General features: G+C 46.2%; 2 protein-coding genes across 16 annotated transcripts in view; one reads left to right on the plus strand and one right to left on the minus strand.

The window, feature by feature from the left end:
* Positions 1 to 12,796, minus strand: part of TRIP13 (thyroid hormone receptor interactor 13) — a 173,176-nt gene extending 160,380 nt beyond the window's left edge. For 2 of the 8 annotated variants that reach the window (XM_044294133.1, XM_044294129.1), the window contains exons 1-2: positions 12,708 to 12,796; positions 6,776 to 6,883 (exon numbers count right to left, since the gene is read on the minus strand). In XM_044294133.1, the coding sequence (XP_044150068.1) occupies positions 6,776 to 6,867 (92 nt within the window). In that variant the 5' untranslated portion in view covers positions 6,868 to 6,883; positions 12,708 to 12,796. The other 6 variants (XM_044294134.1, XM_044294128.1, XM_044294126.1 and 3 more) reach the window with 5 other exon arrangements.
* The window catches only part of BRD9 (bromodomain containing 9), a 71,606-nt gene continuing 62,992 nt past the window's right edge, over positions 12,784 to 21,397 (plus strand). For 4 of the 8 annotated variants that reach the window (XM_044294117.1, XM_044294120.1, XM_044294119.1 and 1 more), the window contains exons 1-4: positions 12,787 to 12,994; positions 14,551 to 14,774; positions 16,257 to 16,386; positions 16,463 to 16,523. In XM_044294117.1, the coding sequence (XP_044150052.1) occupies positions 12,910 to 12,994; positions 14,551 to 14,774; positions 16,257 to 16,386; positions 16,463 to 16,523 (500 nt within the window). In that variant the 5' untranslated portion in view covers positions 12,787 to 12,909. Of the gene's footprint in view, positions 12,995 to 14,550; positions 14,775 to 16,256; positions 16,387 to 16,462; positions 16,524 to 21,397 lie in introns of all 8 variants that reach the window. The other 4 variants (XM_044294118.1, XM_044294125.1, XM_044294123.1 and 1 more) reach the window with 3 other exon arrangements.

Below are 21,397 nucleotides of genomic sequence, written 5' to 3' on the forward strand. Positions count from 1 at the left end.
GGAGACTCATGGCCTTTCGGATGGAGCAACTGCAAGTCCTCTAGAACGCTCTGATCTTTTCTGTCAGCGCAGAAGCCTTGTCCTGAGGGAGGAAGGTTTTCAACAGGGATGAGTCCAGTTCCACACCCAGGAATTTTATTCTCCTGGATGGGATTAGGGTGGATTTTTTTTAGATTTATGATCCAGCCGAGATTTTTTAAGAATTCCGAGAATCTTTGGGTTGCCAGAAGGTTTTCGGATTCTGTCTTGCCCAGAATTAAGAAGTCGTCGAGATATGGGATGATTGTAACTCCTTCCTGACGAAGGTAGGCCACCATCTCTACTACGACTTTTGTGAAGACCCTGGGAGCCGAGGAGATACCGAAGGGAAGAGCCATATATTGAAAGTGATGGATCGATCTGTCCGGACCCCTTAGAGCGAATCTTAGATATTTCTGGGAGAGATGATGAATAGGGACATAGTAGTAAGTGTCCTTTAGATCGATTGACGACATGAACGCCCCTTTCTGGATCAGAGGGATTGTGGATGGGATGGTTTCCATCCTGAACCTCCTGTATAGAATAGACATGTTTAGGGGTTTTAGGTTTATTATAGTGCGAAAGGATTGGTCTGGTTTTTTTACTAAAAAGAGGCTGGAATAAAACCCTCTCCTTTCCTCTGGGATAGGGACCTTTTGAATCACCCCTAGATCTAAGAGGTCCTGGACGCCCTGCCAAATTTTCAGAAGTTCTGATTTGCGCTGGGGTGAGATGCAGAATCTTCTTGGGGGGACTGATGTGAATTCTATCTTGTAGCCCTGAGAGATTACATTTAGAACCCAGGGATTTGAGGTTACCCGTTTCCAGGAAGATAGAAAACCCATCAGTCGCCCCCCCCCCCCCCCACTCTGGTGTCACTGCTGTTTACTTTGTCTGTTCTGGGGATTGAGGATGAAGCCTCTTCCTCTCCCCCCTTTTGGATAGCTCCATCGGCCGGTTTTCCCTTTCCCCCTGTAGGATCTCTGCTGAGGCTGGAATTGACGAAAGGGCTTCTTTTTTTATTCTTTGTCCTCTGGGAAACCCTTCTTGTCTGCTGCCCCCTCTAGGATCTTATCCAGAGTGGGACCGAAGACAAATTCCCCCGAAAAGGGGATAGAACAAAGTTTCGCCTTGGATGCCTTGTCCCCAGACCAGGCCTTCATCCATAACACCCATGCGTTAGAAAGGGCAGCATCTTTGGCTGAGAAACGAATGGACTCTGCTGAAGCATCGGCCAAAAATGCTGTGGCGGAGCGGAGAAGAGGCAGCGAATCCCTGATCTCTTCTCTTGGAGTCTTATTCTTTAGATGTTCGTCCAACTCTCCTAGCCATATATACATCGCTCTGGCAACGGAGGTAGCAGCAATGTTAGTTTTGACCCCGAACATAGCTGATTCCCTAGATTTTTTTTAGGAGCCCATCTGCCTTTCTATCCAAAGGATCGCCCAACTGTGAGGAGTCTTCAAAAGGTAGGGCGGTCTTCTTTACTACCTAGGCCACCTGTAAATCGACTTTAGGGGTCCGATTGTATAGTTTGCTTTCAGCCGGGTCAAAGCAGAGTCTGTTTCTGAATTCTTTGGGAACGCCTAATCTTTTCTCCGGGTCTGACCACTCCTCCATTATCATCTCTTTAATATTCTCATTGATGGGAAAAACTATAGAAGATTTAGATCTAAGACCCCCAAACATTTCATCCTTTACCGTACGGGGTTTAGGGGTATCTTCGATTCCCATTGTGGATCTGACCGCTCTCAGCAGCTCCTCCATTTCGACAGCGGAGAAAAAATATTTTTTATCCTCGTCCAGAATTTCCCCGTCAGACAAGGGTTCCTCATTAGGAAACTGTCTGGATGAGGCGGAGGCCACTTCAACGTCTTCACCATCAGAAGAGGAGATAGCGGACAATTTGCGTATCTTAGAGGGGTTGGGGGTACTAGCAGGGGCAGACAAGGTGGCTAAAGAAGACTTAATTTTGTCCGCAATAAAGGACTTAATCTCAGAGAGAATATCTGGTTGTTCTTCCTTCCATATTTCCGTTGTGCAAGATTTGCACAACCTTTTTTTGTAGTTCTCAGGGAGACGCTTAGAACAAGCGTAGCATTTTAAGAGCTTAGATTTTGATTCCTTGCTGCCCTGGAGTGAGGAAGCAACCAGATATGCCACAATTAGTATTTCAAGACAAGAATCTGAAAAAAATACACCCCCCCAGAAGGGGACTCACGGTACTGGCGGCAGTAGGATCAGGGCCTTCCTGGCGGGGAGCAGGTGTGTCAGACATCGCGGTGCAGCAGGCGAGGGGCCGGAGAGAACCGCGGTCTATTTCTTTTTTTAAAGATCCCGGCGTCTGACGTCATCTAGCTGCGCCCTGGTGACAGCAAGAGCCGGCGCCGCACCAGCCTATTAGAGGATACGTGCGACTCCCGGCCTGCCTCCTGAAGCGCTCCATGCGCCGCACCCGCTCCCCCTGCTGGTCACAAGCGCTCGGCCCGCCTCCAGAAGGAAGGGACGCCGAGCGCAGCGTGCGCCAGTGAAGCCGGCACCCTCGACTGCTTCCCCAAGGAGGGAAGGAAGTGCAAGAGGTATGGGGAGGACCGCAGGCCTCGGCATAGGCCAAAACAAGGGTCCTTGATGCTCCAAGCTGGCCAGCCTTAGCCCATTCCGCGGGAGGCCAGCTGGAGAACCTGCAAAGAAATAACGTTGTTATCCTCCTTAAGGAGGATCCTCTCCACATGTTGGCCCGTGTAGGGGCAGGAAAGCACTGAGGAGGTGGAGGGGTGGGGGGTTCTTAAACTCTCTCTGTGTTCCTGCCAGAGGTCAAGGGTCAATCTCAATGTGGGCCGTCATGGTGGATGAAATGGAAATAAAATAACTGAAGAACAATCATCTATATCTCCTACCATCAGTGAAAAACTTGCATCTGGGTGCAATGCATTTTTCACAGAAGCTCAATTCACTTCTATAGGACCAGGGGTGTGACAAATGCAGCATATAGAACATGTTGCCATTTTCACATAATGCAGAGATGACGCATGAAAAACAACACTCATGTACACAGACTCCTAGAAATGAATTGGTTAGAATTCAGTGCAGGTGCAATGCTTTCAATTCACACATTGCACCCGTACAGGAAAACTCGCTTGTGTGAAAAGGGCCTTACAGAAAAATAAATGTTATGGCTATTGTAATGTTGCAATATATTTTAAAAAAAACTATTATTTTTGCAATTTAGTATTGCAGTAACTTTACTGACCCTGTAGAATAAAACTAACAAGTTACGCTGCACAGTGAAGTTTGCAAATTTAAAGTGAAACAGATAATGGCGGAACTTTTTTTTCCCCATTAAGACCTCAAAAAAGTAAATAAAAGTTTATTGATAAGTTATATGTTCCCTAAAATGGTGCTACAAAAATTAAAGGGGTTGTCTGCTTTTTACTATTGATAACCTATCCTCAGGATAGGTCATCAATATCAGAACAGTGGGGGTTGGACTCCTGGCACACCCCTATCAGGAGTTTGAAGAGAAGGCAGTGCTCGCATCAGAGCTGCCTTCTCTGCTCCGTTTACCTGCTCGCTGGAGCAATTGTAGTGGTGAGCATGTATAATTAGAAGTATGATGTCCTCATTCACTTCTATGGGACCGCTCAGTAGAATTCACTGCAATTACTGAGGAGTGAAGATAATCAGAGCTGACAACGCAGTGCTGCTTTCTCTTCAAACAGCTGATTGGCGTTGGACCCCAACCAATCTGATATTAATTACCTATCCTGAGGAAAGGTCATCAATAGTAAAAAGCGAACAAGCCCTTTAAAAGGGTTGGCCGGTTTCCTATATTTATGACCTATCCTCAGGATAGGTGATTAAAGCGATTGTCTCACTTCAGCAAAAGGCATTTATCATGTAAAAGTTAATACAAGCCACTTACTAATGCAGTGGTGGCCAACCTTACAGACACAAAGAGCCCAAAAAAACTAAACGCATGACTACCAGGAGCCACAAGCTATACATTTACACACGAGTCACCGTATTTTTTCGCCCTACAAGATGCACCTAGGTTTTAAGAAAAATAAGATAAAAAAATATTTTTCATCTGATCTGAGGTCTGCTAAAACTTTTTTTCTTATTTTTTATTAGCAGAGAAAAAAAGAAAAAATATATTTTTCATAAGACCTCAGATCAGACTCCTAAATCAGATCCCCAATCCTCATTTGACCTACAATAAGATCCCCAAACCTCATCAGGCCTCTAAATCAGACCCCCAATGCTCGGATCTGACAACACAAATCAGACTCCCAGTGTCAGACCCTCAGTGCTCAGATCTCCCCTCTTCTCAGATCTGACCGCCCCCCCCTCCCCCATGCTAAGACATGACCAACCCATGCTCAAACAAGCTCCCCATGCTCAGATCTACCCCATGCTCAGATCAGACCCCCATTTCTCAGATAAGGATCCCCCCCATGCTCAGATCATAACCTCCCATGCTCAGTTCTATCAGTTAAAAAAAATATCTTCCCTCTCCTGATCAGCCACTGGGCTCCTGCTCGGGCACCTGCTACTCTGCAGGTCTGACACACTCTCCACTGTGACCTGATGAGCACAACGTCAAGTCATAGTGCGTGTCTCCACGTACTACATTCTCACACTGTGTGCATGAAGACGTAGTGGAGAGTGAGCTGGAGCTGCAAAGTAGTAACACTGCCCGATCAGGAAAAGAGATCTGAGCATAGGGTGGAGAGTGAGCCGTCTGACTGCTTCCTGGCTCCACAGCTAGAGCCTCACTTGAAGAAGCAAAGAGCCGCATGTGGCTCAAGAGCCACAGGTTGGCCACCCCTGTACTAATGTATTATTATTATTATCCATATTGATTCACATTATACACTGCTCGATTCCATGGTTACAGCCTATGTGCAATCCAGCAGTGGTGGTTGTGCTCGCAGAATATAGGAAAAAGCACCAGCCTCTCTGTTGGCTGGGATCACACAGACAGTCGCCTTTTCCTGTAGTGTGTAAGCACGGCTACCGCTGCTGGATTGCTGAAGTGAGACAACACCTTTATTATTAGATGGGCGAGGGTCCGACTCCCGACACCCCCACCAATCAGCTGTTTGAAGAGAAGGCAGTGCTCGTAGGAGTGCTGCCTTCTCTGCTCTGTTTACCTGCTCACTGACGACACTGCAACTCCGCCGCCCCCATTCACTTCAATAGGAAGCAGCAGAAGAGAGAGTAACTGCTCCTTCCTATTTAAGTGAAAAAGGAGGAGCTGCAGTTACACCGCTCACCACAGTGATGTCAACCGCGAGCAGCGGGGAGAACACAGCACTTGCAGTAGCACTGCATTCTCTTTAAACAGCTGATTGGCGGGGGTGCCAGGAGTTGGCACCCTGCCAATCTGATATTAATGACTTATACTGAGGATGGGAAATATTGGAAACTGGCCAATCCCTTTAAATACAGCAAACTGTGCAGATAGGTTCCCTTTAAAACAAAAGGCAAACCACTCTCAAATATTGTGATTTTCCCATACCCCACAGTGATCTACTAGATTGACCAACCTGATGATCAGAACATTTACAGTCAATGAAAACTGAACTTGTGATTACGGATAAGCAAACCAAGACTGCACTGTTCGGGCTCGTACCAAATATTACAGTGTTCAGGTACCCAAACCCGGACATTGGCATAAAAAATAAAAATAAAAAGAATAAAAAAAAAAAAAAAAAAACGATGTGCGAAAACGCCCATAGTATACAAATATATTCCCCATACGGGAAAAACAGCAAAACGGAAAAAAGTGTCCAAATGGAGTTGCTGGTTTTTAGTCGCTTAATTTTCTACAAAGGTAAATAAAAAGTGATCAAAAAAAGTCATACACACCCCAGAATGGTATCAATGAAAAGTTCAGGTCTCCCCACAAAAAATTAGCCCCCATACAGCTCCATATACATAATTACAAAAAAGTTATAGGGGTCCAAATACGGAGACAAAAGAAATTAAAAAATAAAAGCATTTTTTCCCCACTTTCTATTTTTTTTTAGCACTATCAAAACGCAAGATAAAACTATACATATAAAAAAGGTATTGCTGGATTCGTACTGACCTGTAGAATAAAAGTAACTGGTCAGTTTTATTACACATAGAACGTTGTAAATAAAAAAATCCGTAAAACTGTGGTGGAATTGTTTTTTTTTGCAATTTCACCCCATTTGGATTTTCTTTCCTGCTTCCCACTACATCATATGCAATACTAAATGGTGGCATTGGAAAGTACAACCTGTCCTGCAAAAACAAGCCCTCATATGGCTATGTGAACAGACAAATAAAAAAGTTATGGCTCTGGGAAGGCAGGGAGCACAAAAAAATAAAAAATAAAAATCTCCGGGCCTGAAAGGGTTAAGCCATTTTCTTATCCACATTTGTTTGCATGGCAATTGTACTGATCTTACCACCATTTTGGATCCTTTTGCAGCCCTCTAGCCCTTTCTATGACTTTTTTACAGCAATTTTTCAGCCCCAAAGTTCGGATCCCCATTGAATTCAATGGGGTTCGGTATTCTAACACAGTGTTTCCCAACCAGTGTGCCTCCAGCTGTTGCAAAACTACAACTCCCAGCATGCCTGGACAGTCTTTGGTTGTGCGGGCATGCTGGGAGTTGTAGTTTTGCAACAGCTGGAGGCACACTGGTTGGGAAACACTGTTCTAACATACAGTGGTCCGCTCATCACTACTTGTGATCCAATACATACCCCTAACAGTACAAACCTGTTTGATTTTTGATGTACTTCTACATGTACTTGAAGAGAATCAACTACATTTGGAAGGGCTTGTTTTAGATCTCCCGCGGCTTCATCCATCCTCCTTTAGTAGAGTCTGATTAAATGAGCAAAAATAAATGTAAAATTCGAAGAAAAAAATAAAATAAAATGATTTATAGCATTCCCTGACTAAGCATATACATAGAGAAAGCAGTCAGTCATCCGCCCCATGTACAACTGAACTCACAAAGAGCAGACATTTAAACATATAAAGCTTTTCTGAGACGTTTTCCACAGAAGTACACATCAGTCTGCTCAGCATCTCTATAAAGGGTCCTTTCAGTTCCATTCGCCCTGAACAGGTCTTGCAGAAGTCCAGGTGCTTGTCACCCTAGTCAAATGGATGGAACAGAGTTTCAGTAGCGGACATTTCTGCAACTAAGGGTGCATGCACACAACTGTAAGTATTTTGTGGATCCGTTTTTTTTTTGCAGATCCATTGAAACAATGCCTGTCCTTGTCCGCAAAACAGACAATAGGACATGTTCTATTCTTTTGAGGAACGGACATGCAGACATACGGAAAAGGAATGCACACAGAGCAATTTTAGTTTTTTTGCGGACCCTTTGAAATGAATGGTTCCGCATATGGACCAATAAAAAAATGGAATGGATAGAAATACGTTTCTGTGCATGAGCCCTAAATCTGCAGCGTGCTGCCTACAGATTGCACCGCATTTCGTGGTGACAGGTCCTCTCTAACATCTGTCGCGCTCACATAAATCACACTTAAAGGAACTTCACAAGCACGATTTATCTAACCGTATAGTCACACCTCAGATTGGTTAGACATTTCTGAAACCGTAAAATCTGTTTTCTGGATCTGAATTGGGTGGTTTCTGCACCATATTAATTTAACACATGCGCTTCAGTCGTTTGCTTTGCTGGGCAGGCCGATGTACTGCGCTGATAGAGTAAAGTACACTGCAGGACTACAGAGCCAAGCGACAGGCCACTGATGACACCGGCCCTGTCAATGAAGGGGGAACGGCCATCACCGCACAGCAGAGCAGCCAAAGTGCACGGAGGGGCCCTGGGCCTGCTTCTGGGCGCTCAGGAGCAATCATTTGCATAATATTAAAGATTAATTTCACAAGGCTAGAGACCTGCATAAAAATCAGGATCAACCCGACAGGTATTATGCCTGGCTTAATAGGGTTGCTCTAGAGGACCTTTCACCACTCCTGACATGTGTTTTCATAGCTCCATACATTCCCCATGTAATAACGATTCTGGAGCATCTATTCTTATGTATGTCTCTATGCTGTGCCGTTCCTTTATTATTTCTACTAGAAGTCATGAATGAATTGCTAGCGGTCTGCAGTAAGGGTACAGAGGGGAGGTAACCTGCACAGACTGACTATCCAATCAGTGATGCTATTTTCAGACTGTGCAGGGACACCCCCCCAACTGGTTACCACCCCTCTTTACCCTTACTGAAGGCTAATAATTCAATTATAACTTCTAGTAGAAATAATAAAGCAATGGCACAACATAGAGACATAAGAATATAGACGCTCCAGAATAGTTTTTACATGGGGAATGCATGCAGCTATTAAGGGTACTTTCACACTTGCATTTTTCTTTTCCGGCACCGAGTTCCGTCCTGTGGCTCTATACCGGAAAATTATTGATCAGTTTTATTCCCATGCATTCTGAATGGAGAGCAATCCGTTCAGTTTGCATCAGGATGTCTTCAGTTCTGATGTCTTCGTTTTGACTGATCAGGACGGAGATAATACCGTAGCATACTGCGGTTTTATCTCTGGCCCAAAAAAATGAACACTTGCCTGAATGCCGGATCCTTTAAAAATGTGGGGGGGGGGGGAATACAGGATCCATTTTGCCTGTTGACACTGGAAAAACAGATCCAGTATTGCAATGCATTTTTCTGACTGATCAGGATCCTGATCAGTCTCTACAAAATGCCTGATCAGTCAGAAAAAATTATATGCGTTTGCATACCATTTGCCTGATCAGGCAGGCAGTTCAGGCAACGCAACTGCCTGCTGAAATCAAACAACGCCAGTGTGAAAGTACCCTTAACCGGACATGTCAGGAGCTGTAACAGGTCCTTTTTAAGGGTACCTGCACACGGGTGCGGATTTCTCTAGGTTTGAGAAGAAAATCCAGCTCTCTCCGGTGAAAAAAATGAAAAACTTTATTCCAGCGAGTTAAAAATCCGTACAGGTTTACAAGAAACAGTCAACGCGTTTCAGACCTCGGAGAAATACGGGTCCTTCCTCATGACAAACGTAAACGGAATAAAGTTTTTCATTTTTTTCACCGGAGAGAGCTGGATTTTCTTCTCTTTCTTATTGTATATACCGCATCCAGGAGCGGCATCCGTGCACCTCTGTTGATTCTACTATTGCAGGTGAGAGCTGCCTTACGTTTTTTTCTATTTCTCTAGGTTTCAGCACCAAATCTGTATGGCGCTCATTCACTTTGGTGGTTCTGCATTACACTGCTGAGCTACGCACAGAAAGATTGTGCCACAACGAATGCAGAGAGCCTAAAGGTGCAGGTCAATGTCTGTGCCTTTCCACGCCCAAACCAGTACATAATACCAATTTTGGTGTGGTTTAGATGCTGTGTTGCCGCAGAGTTCATCCTTCATTTGGGTGCAGCTAAAACGGCAAACATAACTGACAAGCTGCGGATTATTAAATCCACACGGCCGGTCAATTTCCGCTCAGACAAAAAAAATCTTCAATGTGTACATGAGATTGGTGTAATCTCATACTCTTTGCTGTTCTGTACTACGCTGCAGTTTTGCACACATGAATCCTGATCCGCGATGTGTGCAGGAGGCCTAAGAGTACATGCAAATAGCAGTTTTTCTGCACAGCTGAAAACCCGCCGCATAGTACAGGACCAGCAAAGTATGAGATTAAACAAATGAGTAAATGGACCGACCGTGTGGAAACACGCAGCAGGTCACTGGTTTCTGCGGGCTTGCAATGCAGAGGGTGTGATCGGGGAAAACCACATCAAAACCCACAAGTACCACTGGTGTGGAAACACAGAAAAAGGTTTCATGCACACAATGGTTTGCCAGCCGTGCCCGTATTGTGGCGCACAAACAGCGGGTCTGCATTATACAGGCACCTGCCATGTACGCACTGTATCACGGATGTGAACCCATTCAAGTGAATCCGGAACATCCAGAGAGGAAGGCCACGGAGGCACTTGGAGAACATGCTCTATTTTTTTGCGGTGCAGATGGATCATTGACCCATTCAAGTTGGCTCTGCCTCCAGGCCACATGCAGTCCCCAATGCACAGCCCACAATCATGTGCATGAGCCCAAACCCGAGCTCTAGGGGTGGTCCGGATTCAAGAATAAATAAAAGACAAAGCTGACAAATAGGCTACTATAATAAATGCACCAGTGAGCCCTGGTCTCCCAGTCGAGCTTTGTGCTTTAATTTATGGCCGTCACTTCTGAGAGATGAAAGAAGGTTCTTGTGTCTGATGTCCCCACATTCAGCTAAGCAGACAGAACCGTCACATATGAATGTCAGAGCGCAGTGGTCTTAGCCATGGCACCACGTAGATGTACAATACAGTAGTTATAAGGTTTATACTGGTGCTGCCGGTCACAATTTACTAATCAATGACTGGCAATGGAAAACGTAAATGCAGACTGGGTGTTCCTGGACGTTGGCTGCAATAACACCAGATTGGGAGGATCTTTGGCCGCCTAGTGGGTTTTTAACTTGTTAACTCACTGAAATCTCTAGTCCTCTGCTTTATAGTTGGGTTTACTAGGATGTGCACGTTATAGATGAGTACCAAGCACAGTCAGCAGGGGGCAGCATTACAGGGAGGCTCCTCAGGTTTTCCACTAGAGCCAAAGAACTGAATTACTCTGGGGGATGGGCAGCTGTGACTGGATAAGACGGAGTGCCAAAGCCACAGCGGCCTCCAATACAACTAGGACTGCACTGTTTAGGCTACTTTCACACTAGCGGCAAGTAACTCCGGCAGTCTTTTCAGGCAGGTGAATAGCCTGTCGGATTTGTGCTGCCGCTGGTGCACGCGTTCCCTCAGACTACTGCTCCGGTCCTATTGACTATAATGGGGGCCTGCAGGAGTTTGCAGATAGTGTGAAAGTAGACATAGGCTACTTTCACACTAGCGTTAATATTTTCCGGTATTAAGATCAGTCATAGGATCTCAATACCGGAGAAAAACGCTTCCGTTTTGTCCCCATTCATTGCCAATGGGGACAAAACATAACTGAACAGAACAGAATGCATTCCATTCTCATACTGGAAAGTAGCCTTAGTCAGTCTGCAGCGTTAGGCCTGTTTCATACTTGCGTTGTGGCATTCCGCTTTTGAGATCTGGATTTAAACAGGTCCGTGCCATTCAATACATCCAGATGCATTTATTTTGGCGGGATCCGTTTTGGCTGGATCTCAAAACCGGAATACCACAACAGAAGTGCGAAACAGGCCTCAGGCAGGCAAGTGCGAAACAGGCCTCAGGCAGGCAAGTGCGAAACAGGCCTCAGGCAGGCAAGTGCGAAACAGGCCTCAGGCAGGCAAGTGCGAAACAGGCCTCAGGCAGGCAAGTGCGAAACAGGCCTCAGGCAGGCAAGTGCGAAACAGGCCTCAGGCAGGCAAGTGCGAAACAGGCCTCAGGCAGGCAAGTGCGAAACAGGCCTCAGGCAGGCAAGTGCGAAACAGGCCTCAGGCAGGCAAGTGCGAAACAGGCCTCAGGCAGGCAAGTGCGAAACAGGCCTCAGGCAGGCAAGTGCGAAACAGGCCTCAGGCAGGCAAGTGCGAAACAGGCCTCAGGCAGGCAAGTGCGAAACAGGCCTCAGGCAGGCAAGTGCGAAACAGGCCTCAGGCAGGCAAGTGCGAAACAGGCCTCAGGCAGGCAAGTGCGAAACAGGCCTCAGGCAGGCAAGTGCGAAACAGGCCTCAGGCAGGCAAGTGTGAAACAGGCCTCAGGCAGGCAAGTGTGAAACAGGCCTCAGGCAGGCTTGAACTACTCAGCGACATTGGATCTAATGATCGCCAATGGTATCACAGTGCAACATGCGGCAGTGGCAGAAAATCCAGATCTCAAGGATTTTGTGTTGCAGTTCACACGCGACTTGTATTCCATTTAAAGACATCTGCAATTAGTGTCTATGGGCAATAAGGCCAGTGGTTCGCATGCAGGGGATCTCAGCTCTGGAGATGGGTGTAAGGACCAACACCCATCACACGTTTGTGGCATAGTATGTGGATATGCCATATATAACTATCCTATCGGCCATCTGCTGAAACCCCCAGGGACAGTACCCAAGTGTCCTCTAATGCACCGCCCCATTGTCTTCTAGGGGCTGACAGAGGCTATGTCCTGTGGGCAGGTGATAAAGACGTCATACATAGGATAACCCCTTCTAGTGCACCGCCCCATTGTCTTCTAGGGGCTGACAGAGGCCATGTCCGCTATGTCCTGTGGGCAGGTGATAAAGACGTCATACATAGGATAACCCCTTTTAGTGCACCGTCCCATTGTCTTCTAGGGGCTGACAGAGTCTATGTCCTGTGGGCAGGTGATAAAGACTTCATAGGATAACCCCTTCTAGTATGTGTGCTCCTGAGGGTCACACAGGCTACTTAGCAGACCTGCTTTGGCTTGTTTTCTCCTTCAGACCAATACTTTGTGCCCAGGGAGACCTAAACGCATCCCGCCCTAGCTGCTGTGTGAACTGCACGTTAGACATGCGTTCTTTCAGCTTGCCATGACGTTTACCGCCAAGTCACTTTAGCGCACTAAAAAGTCCTCCGACAAAGCATAGTCATCCTGCTATAGCAGCATGTAGGACCAGAAGTACAGCGGCAGCACACAGCTCCACCAGATCCAGCCCGCGCTTACCTTCGTCTGGGACCGGAAGCTGGTCGACTCTGTCGTCAGAACCTGAGGAGAAGACCATAGTCCGCCGCCATTTTGTCAGCGCCCTTTCTCAGTGTCAGCCCTGGCTCTTTTGTGGGAGGACCTGCGCTCTATTTCCTCATCCGGACTGTAGCTGTGTTGTGTATTTTTATGGTGAAGCTGTTTACACCCGTGTGGGTTAACTATGGGGAAGAAGCACAAGAAGCACAGGTCTGAGTGGCGGTCGTACGACGCCGGGGACCTGGGCTCTCCTTCAGACCAGTCTCAGTGTGAGTGTCCTGCAGAGAGCAGTAGCTTCCGTTTGGTAACGTTTGTCTCTTTTTTTCGGGATTTTAATGATGGTCTTTTCATCCAGAAGACAATGAGGAGAAGGATCAAAACGTGCATTTTGCCCATAGCAACGAAGCAGGTTGATCCTTTCATTTTTAGAGATCCTTTGGAGAGTTAATAGATCAATCTGATTGGCTGCTTTGGGCAACTAAGCACCAGTTTTGATAAATCTCCCTTAGCATATGTCATTATTTATACTTTACTAGGCTGGAGACTAAATGCATGTGCAGTAATGAAGAGTCAATTGTCTGCGTAATATTGCATTGTAATCACATGCCGTTTTGTGAGAAAGCATCAGGGAAGTCAGTGTGGAGCCCAGACTAGTGTGAACCTTGGGATGCTAAATTACATTGCAGGGATGGGCTCACACGCGAGACGAATCCACAGCTTTGTACAGTACCAGCAAAGTGGATGAGATTTTCTAAAATCTGAAGCATTGCTTGGTGTGTGATATTGATAAGTCTGCCGCCTGTCAGTGTACAGGATCTCCACTGCCACTCCAGCAGCACAATATGCAGAGCATACCCATAGGGCTTGTCCACACCTAATGGATGTGCTGCTTATTTTCCACCTCTGCAGTGGTTTACGGTACCAGTACGTAACATTGTTATATAATGGATGGCAATGGTGTCGCAGTACGATACATGCCAAGCAACAGTTGCGCTATATCCAGACATTCACTCCATTGACTTTAGTATAAGTTGTACACAATGCACCTGCAAATCACGTGGTGCGACAGCAGGTTGCAGACAAGATGCACATATTTTTGTGTTACAGGATTTGGTGTCATGTGACATATTGTTGTGTAGCCCTAGCCTTAAACACTTTCTAAATAGGCCTTTGTGTTATTTAATGAAAAATTTGCATCTTTTTGCAGTCAGAATACACATGCCAAATTTTAAAATGGAGGAGGAAAAGACCCTCCAGTCAACACATTATTTCACTTGAAATCGGCCTCCTACTTTTCAGCCGGGAGTACATATGCCCCTAAAAGTACTATAAGGTACGCCAAATGTATTGAGGCACGGGCCACTGTGGCTGTCTGTGAGCCACAGACTGAAACGTACCCCAGTATTAAGGGTAGGTTCACACCTCAGTTTATCGGATCTGGCAGGCTGTTCGGCAGAGAATAGCCTGCCGGAGTTCACCAGAAATGTTGGCTTTTGGCCAACAAAAACACTGCCGAAAAGCAGTTGGATCCCATTATAGCCAGTGGGGAATGGCAGGATCCAGTTAACTACCGCTAGATCCAATAAACAGAGGTGGGAACCTACCTTTACCTCCCTTAGCTTACAGTTATCTGCCTTAAATCTGTTGCTTGTGGGAGGCCTCGCCACTTCCTGCAAAGCCACACCCACTTCTCTCCGCACATTTGAAAAGTGGAAAAAGGTGCAAATACGGCGTGCACCATAATTTGCGACTTTTACACCACATACCTCTATTGTATAAAAGCGTTGATAAGTGTGCCCCTTAATGTGAATTTTTAATATTTCAGATTATGTGGGTAAGCCTTCAGAAAAGTCTCTGAAATTGGTTCTGAAAGTTGGAGGAAGTGAAGTGACTGAACTTTCTGGATCTGGACATGATTCTAGTTACTATGATGATCGCTCCGATCATGAACAACGTGAGCGCCATAAGGAAAAAAAGAAAAAAAAGAAAAAGAAATCGGAGAAAGAGAAGGATAAGCATGTAGATGATGAAGAAAGGAGGCGGAGAAAGGTATGAGCGTAGCGCTGTGTGTCAGGTCCTACATCCTTCCCATCAGTTTGCGCTCATGTTCTCTGTACCATTTGGGTGAATTTTACCAACTTTTTGCCAAAATTTGTATTGGTTATTTTTTTTATTGTTTTTAATCATAAAGGGTCACTGAGTTTTCAGAGAACTTTTGATATCTCATAAAGACATAAAAAGTTGTTATTGTGGTGGTCTGAGTGCTTAGATCTCCTCCCCCCCCCCCCCAAATCACTAGAACGCGGACAGAGAAGCGTTTGCATACCGCTCTCTCCTCGCTGCAGGAGACATGCTAAATAGAAGTCTGTGGGCCGACTAGAGTCCAGCCTCTGCAGCGAGGAGAGAGCACGATATGCAAGCTCTGCTTTCTCCACCATATAGTGATTGGTGGGAGTCTCAGCACTCGGACCTCCACCGAGGAAAACTTTAAAAATCAACTATAGAAATTAGGTCACACACGACTTCATGAAAAACTAACCGGCTCATCGGAGCCCATACATTCTATTACTGTACGGAGACATCATGGAGTGGAATCTCCATACAGTATTATTCCGAAGTTTTGAACGAAGCGACTTTGGATGAAGAATTCGAAGCTCGCTTCAAAAATGCATTTAACCTGTAAAGGACTTACGGACCAGCGCCATACATGTAAGGCAGGCTGATCGGGCGGGTGCAGGAGCTGTTCCCGTCTGATCAGTGGCACGGACCCAGCAGTCACTGACAGCCGGGCTCCTGCTGCATACGCCAGCATCGGTGAAAACACCAATGCCAGCGTATTAACGCTGACTGCGGCATGCAGAGGGTTTGCTTAGGGTACGGATGCCCTCCGCATCTCCAACGGGTCCCCGCGCTGCAGTGACGGGGACCCAATGGCAGAGAAGGCAGTTTGATGAACTGTCAAAAAAATTATTTTACATCACAAAAAAAAAAGTTTATACCACTCCACCAAATATAAAAATTTAAAATCGCCCCTTTTCCTAATTATACATATAAAAATATAAACACAATAAAAAATGTATATATTGCATATCGCCGAAAAAGTCAGAATGATTAAAATATCAAAAAATATCTCCTATGCTTTGAACGTCGTAACAGAAAAAAATATTTTAAAAAACACGCAATTTACCATTGATGTACCCGTGATTGTAAATGTGACAGTGCGGATTCCTTTAGCGAACATGCACTCGGCTTTATATATTAGATATATATATAATATGTAGGTGGAAACATGGGTGTGGGTAACTATGTCAGTGAGTTTCACTCCAGATTTATCATAGGGACTTTTTAAAAAAGATACTCCAGGAAGAGGGTGGAGTAGAAAAACAGGAGTATCTTTTCTAGACAAAAGTGTTAGGTTTTAAACATGAGACATTTGATAAACATGGAATAAAGTAGAGCAACACAAACAAAGTCGAACAAAACTGACTTTAAAAATAGTGATAAATTCCCCCCATTGTGTTTTTTTTAAAGGAAGAGAAAAAGAGAAAGCGAGAAAAAGAACAATGTGATTCAGATGAGGAAACTGAGTATTTTGAACCAAAGAAAGTAGAAGTTGAAACCCCTACAGACCGTCCAGTCAGAGCTTGCAGAACACATCCAGGTGAAAAAAGGTGTTTGGTTTTATGTAGTTATTGGAATGGTTCGTAATACAATACTAATATTATTATGTGTTGCAGCAGAAAACGAAAGCACCCCCATACAACAGCTTCTAGAACATTTCCTCCGACAACTCCAACGGTAAGAGAATTGTGAGAAGAAGGTTGCTAATTGGCATATATTAGTTATAAAATATATTTAACTGTAAGTGCATTGCTTTCGCGCCCATATTCATTGGGGGACACGGGAACCGTGGGTTTAGCTATACCCTCTAGGAGGCGTTGACACTAGTAAAAGCTGATGGCTCCTCCCCTGGCAGCTATACCCCCTCCAGCGTGGAGAGAGAGCTTGTTTTTTCTAGTGTCAATAGGAGGCAAGACCTCCCTGCTCTGCAGGGAAGCTCCTGAATATTTTTTATTTTAGTTTATTATTTTCTTTCTTTTTCGGATGGGAAACAATGGTCGCCTCGCCTCCCTGTTCTCCCGGGGGAGCACGCCAGCGTTTGTTCACCGCGCTGCCTACTCTCCCACAAGAAGACAAGGTGCACTAGGGCAGCCTCGCTCCCGCCAGCAGAAGGGTCACCCATCCAAGTCCCTCTTCCAGAGTCCTGCCACTACGGTGCCAGTTGCTGAAGGGGTGACTCTGCTGGAGAAGAGGAAGGGTGAAGATGGCGGCAGGACAGAAGGTGAGGTGAGTACACGGGACTAGGTAAGTATGTTTAACCCTCTCCTCCCTAGTCATCATTATCAGCAGGGCCAGCCTATACTCAGGGGTTCAAGACCCCATGATGGCCAACGGTTACCTAATTTTTTTTTTAAACTCGTTTTATTGAAAAGTAATATGACAAGTATGGCACATAGAATACCACATTGACCCACGCAGGGGCCTTTCATAAATGCAGATACAATGCACGGCAGTAGCTGAGGTAACAGTCAGGCAGCAATGATCGCCTAAGCACGATATGCAGAGTGGTAGCACATACGGTACTATTACGAAACATAGACATGCAGGTACATTACTCATACAGGTAAACACTTTAAGCTTAACCAGGTTATTCAAAGTTATCTATCAAGCCCAACCACTTGCTATGAAAGGGCTAGTGAGGGCCATCGGCCGCCAAGTACTGGCGCGAGTCGTGCATGGTGAGTGTGGACGAACACCAGTCCCCCCAGACCCTGTCAAATTTTTGCGGGCATCCCCTATGCTTATAGACAATATTCTCCATAGAAACCGCGCTATTCACTAAGGAGAGCCATTGGCCCTTTGTGGGGGGAGTGTCCTCCATCCAGCGCAGGGCAATCGCCTTTCTAGCCATAAACAGTGTTCTTTCCAGGAAAATCCTATGATAATGTGACCAAGACTCTTCATCCACTATACCCAGGATGCACATCTTGGGGCACAGCTGCAGTTTTGGGGGCTCCAGGGCCTTGAGAACCTCCAGTACCGATACCCAATACTGACGGATAGATGGGCAATCCCAGATCATGTGCCAAAAATCTGCGCCCTCCACACCGCATCTGTGACACCTGGAATTATCTATCCTGCCCATCTTGTGGAGCCTAGTGGGGGTTAGATAACTGTAATGCAAAATAAAGAGCTGGGTCATCCTGTTATTAATAGAGGGGGACACTCTAGTTGGTGCTATTAAAGCCTCCTCCCACTCCTCAGAGGTCAAGGAGGGTATGAGCCCCCTCCACTTAACCTCAACGGCCAATGGAGTCACCAGCGTGCGGCAATCGAACAAGTGAGTGTAGAGGACCGACACTATACCTCTAGGGCCTTGAGACCTCAGTATTCCAATGATGAGATACTATATACATCTACTTCCATTCCTGAACTGAGCTTGAAGTGCATGACGCAGCTGCACGTACCTGTAAAACAGGGTACTTGGTACTAAGAATTTGTCCTGGATCTGCGAGAATGTGAGCAGCTGATTATCCTCATATATGTCCCCTAGCGCTCGAATCCCATATCTTCCCCACTCCCCTGCACCTTCTAGTCCCAACAAATGGGGAAACATACAGTTGTCCCAAATGGGGATATCAGTAGGAAGATCCTTATACGTTCCCAACTTGGAGGCCTGCCATGTCTGATGGGCTAGTTTATGTATCGTGAGAGTACATTTTTGTAGGCGTCCCACCCCTTCCAACACAGGCCATAATGTAGTAACCTGCAGATACTCATACAAATAATATTCCGCGTTGGGCCTCGAGGCCTCGGTAACCCAGCTCCTCAGAAATCTCAGCTGACTAGCGATAAAGTAAAGGAGAAAATCAGGCAGGGCAGCACCACCTTGCAGCTTCGACCTCTGAAGAACAGGGAGCGGAAGCTTCCTTCTAGCCTTCCCCCAAACAAAGGCAGTGACCATGGTATGAATGCGTTTAAAAAAAAACCTGAGGAATGGCGTGAGACAGTACATATAGACCTTTGGGCAACAGAACCATTTTCACCAAATTTAGTCTACCCATAGCTGACAATGGAAAGGACTCACACGTTTTCATTTTATCCTGGCATAGTGCTTCCAGGGGCTCGACATTCAGAACATAGGATAGCTGCGGCACTCTAGTGATCACTACCCCAAGGTATTTGAATCAACTACCGGTAGGTTGTGGTGACAGTCCGCCCAGTCGTGGTCCCATAGAGGCATGATGGCAGACTTACCCCAGTTTATGTGTAGTCCCGAATAACGCCCAAACAGCGCGATGACCTCGATCGCTCTCGGCAGGGACACCTCCGGACTAGACATAAATAATATCAGGTCATCCGCATACAGTCCTATTCTCTCCTCCCTGCTTCCCAATGACACCCCTGCGTACACTGGGTCCTGTCTAATTCTTATTGCCAGGTGTTCTATCGCTATTGCAAACAGAAGAGGTGAGAGCGGACAGCCCTGCCTGGTTCCTCTATGTAGAGAGATCTTTTCGGAGTGTGAGCCATTGAGCTGGATGCTTGCAGAGGGGTTGTTATAGAGTATAGTGATCCACTTAATAAAATTTGGACCAAAGCCAAAGCTCCTCAGTACAGCTACTAAGAAGGGCCATTCTAGGGAGTCAAAAGCCTTGGCCGTGTCCAGTGAAGTTAAGGCCCACCTTTCTTTCTCTGCAGCACCAATTTGCGCAACCACCTGTGTTCTCCTGATGTTGTCCGAAGTGGATCTTCCCGGCATAAAACCTGATTGGTCAGAATGAATCACAGATGTTATCACCTTATTCAATCTGCTAGCTAATATCCTAGTCAAGATTTTATAATCCAAGTTCAGAAGCGAGATTGGACGATAAGATCCACAGTCCAGCGGGTCCTTGCCAGGTTTCAATATCAAGACAATGGAGGGATCATACATTAAATCTGGCAACGATCCGCCAGTGCACAGCCCCATACAGCCTCAACAACTGCGGAGCCAGTTCCTCCTTATACCTAGAGTACACTTCTACCGGAATGCCATCAGGGCCCGGGGCCTTCCCAGAGGGGAGGTCCAAGATGGCTCTCTCTACTTCCTCCAAAGTGATGTCCTCCTCCATGATACCCTTATCCAAATCACTTAGCCGGGGATAGGAGGCCTCAGTAAGGTAAGCCGCTAAGTCCTGCTCAGTATAATCTGCTGCTGACCTATATAGGTCCGCATATAAAGCGTAAAGGCAGTTTAATATATCATGAACCGTTTCCACTATGCGTCCATCAGTCTCCCAAAGGCGAAGTACTGGTGGAGCCATAGTGTTAGCCTGCGCTATATGAGCCAGCAATTTCCCTGCCTGGTTGCCTGTCTCAAACGACTGCTGTTTAAGGAAGAAGAGTTTCCTCTTGCTTTTCTCTTCCAGGTGCATAGTATATTGTCTACCTTTGGTCATCCACTCTATTCTATGCTCCTCCGTGGGGGACTCAATGAAAACCCTCTCCGCTACCTTGCAGCTGGCAAGCAATTCCTCCTCTTTACGCTGCGCTTCCCTCTTGACATATGAAATGGAAGAACAGTTACATAATTTAATCAGGGTTGGACCTGACCTTGATGGGACACCTTGTCTGTGTAAAATCAATAGGCCCTCATCACTTGGACTCGCCATCAGGTTGCAAGTACAGTGTGCCATAACATCCCCCGTTACAAGGCACACAGGGGGTTAATGCCTCTGTTCTACAGCGGGAGGCCGAGCGCACCGATGTGGACTGGGGCGCTCGGTCAGGCATGCAGAGGGGGAGCTGAGGAGGCTCCCGCTCCACACACCTACCGCCATCATCCGCCCCTTTCGGGAGCAGACGTGCTGGAGTGTGAGCGCGCCACTCCGGAGGGGGTTAACAGCCTGATTCACACAGTCTCCTCTTAACAGTTGTTCTAGAGATGTGTCTGCTGCTAGAACTCTGTGTGGCATTGACGTGGTCTCTAATCTGAGCTGCTGTTAACCTGCGATTTCTGAGGTTGGTGACTCGGATGAACTTATCCTCCGCAGCAGAGGTGACTCTTGGTCTTCCTTTCCTGGGGCGGTCCGCATGTGAGCCAGTTTCTTTGTAGCACTTGATGGTTTTTGTGACTGCACTTGGGGACACTTTCAAAGTTTACCCAATTTTTCGGACTGACTGACCTTCATTTCTTAAAGTAATGATGGCCACTCGTTTTTCTTTACTTAGCTGCTTTTTTCTTGCCATAATACAAATTCTAACAGTCTATTCAGTAGGACTATCAGCTGTGTATCCACCTGACTTCTCCACAACGCAACTGATGGTCCCAACCCCATTTATAAGGCAAGAAATCCCACTTATTAAACCTGACAGGGCACACCTGTGAAGTGAAAACCATTTCCACTTCACCACCATGACGGCCCAGAGAGATTGACCCCTGACCTCTGTAGGGGCAGGAACAGAGATAGGTTTAAAAGGACCCCTCCCACCACCATTCACCAGTGTGTTCCTGCCCCTATAGTGGCCAGGACAGAGTAAAAGTCCTCTCTGGCTTTCAGGGAGGTGAAGTGGACCTCGTTTATTATTTTCAAGTACCTGGGTGACCACATCGGTGGTGCTCTTTGCCT

The sequence above is a fragment of the Bufo gargarizans genome, chromosome 5 (genome assembly GCF_014858855.1).
Source record: "Bufo gargarizans isolate SCDJY-AF-19 chromosome 5, ASM1485885v1, whole genome shotgun sequence".
NCBI classification, from domain to species: domain Eukaryota; kingdom Metazoa; phylum Chordata; class Amphibia; order Anura; family Bufonidae; genus Bufo; species Bufo gargarizans.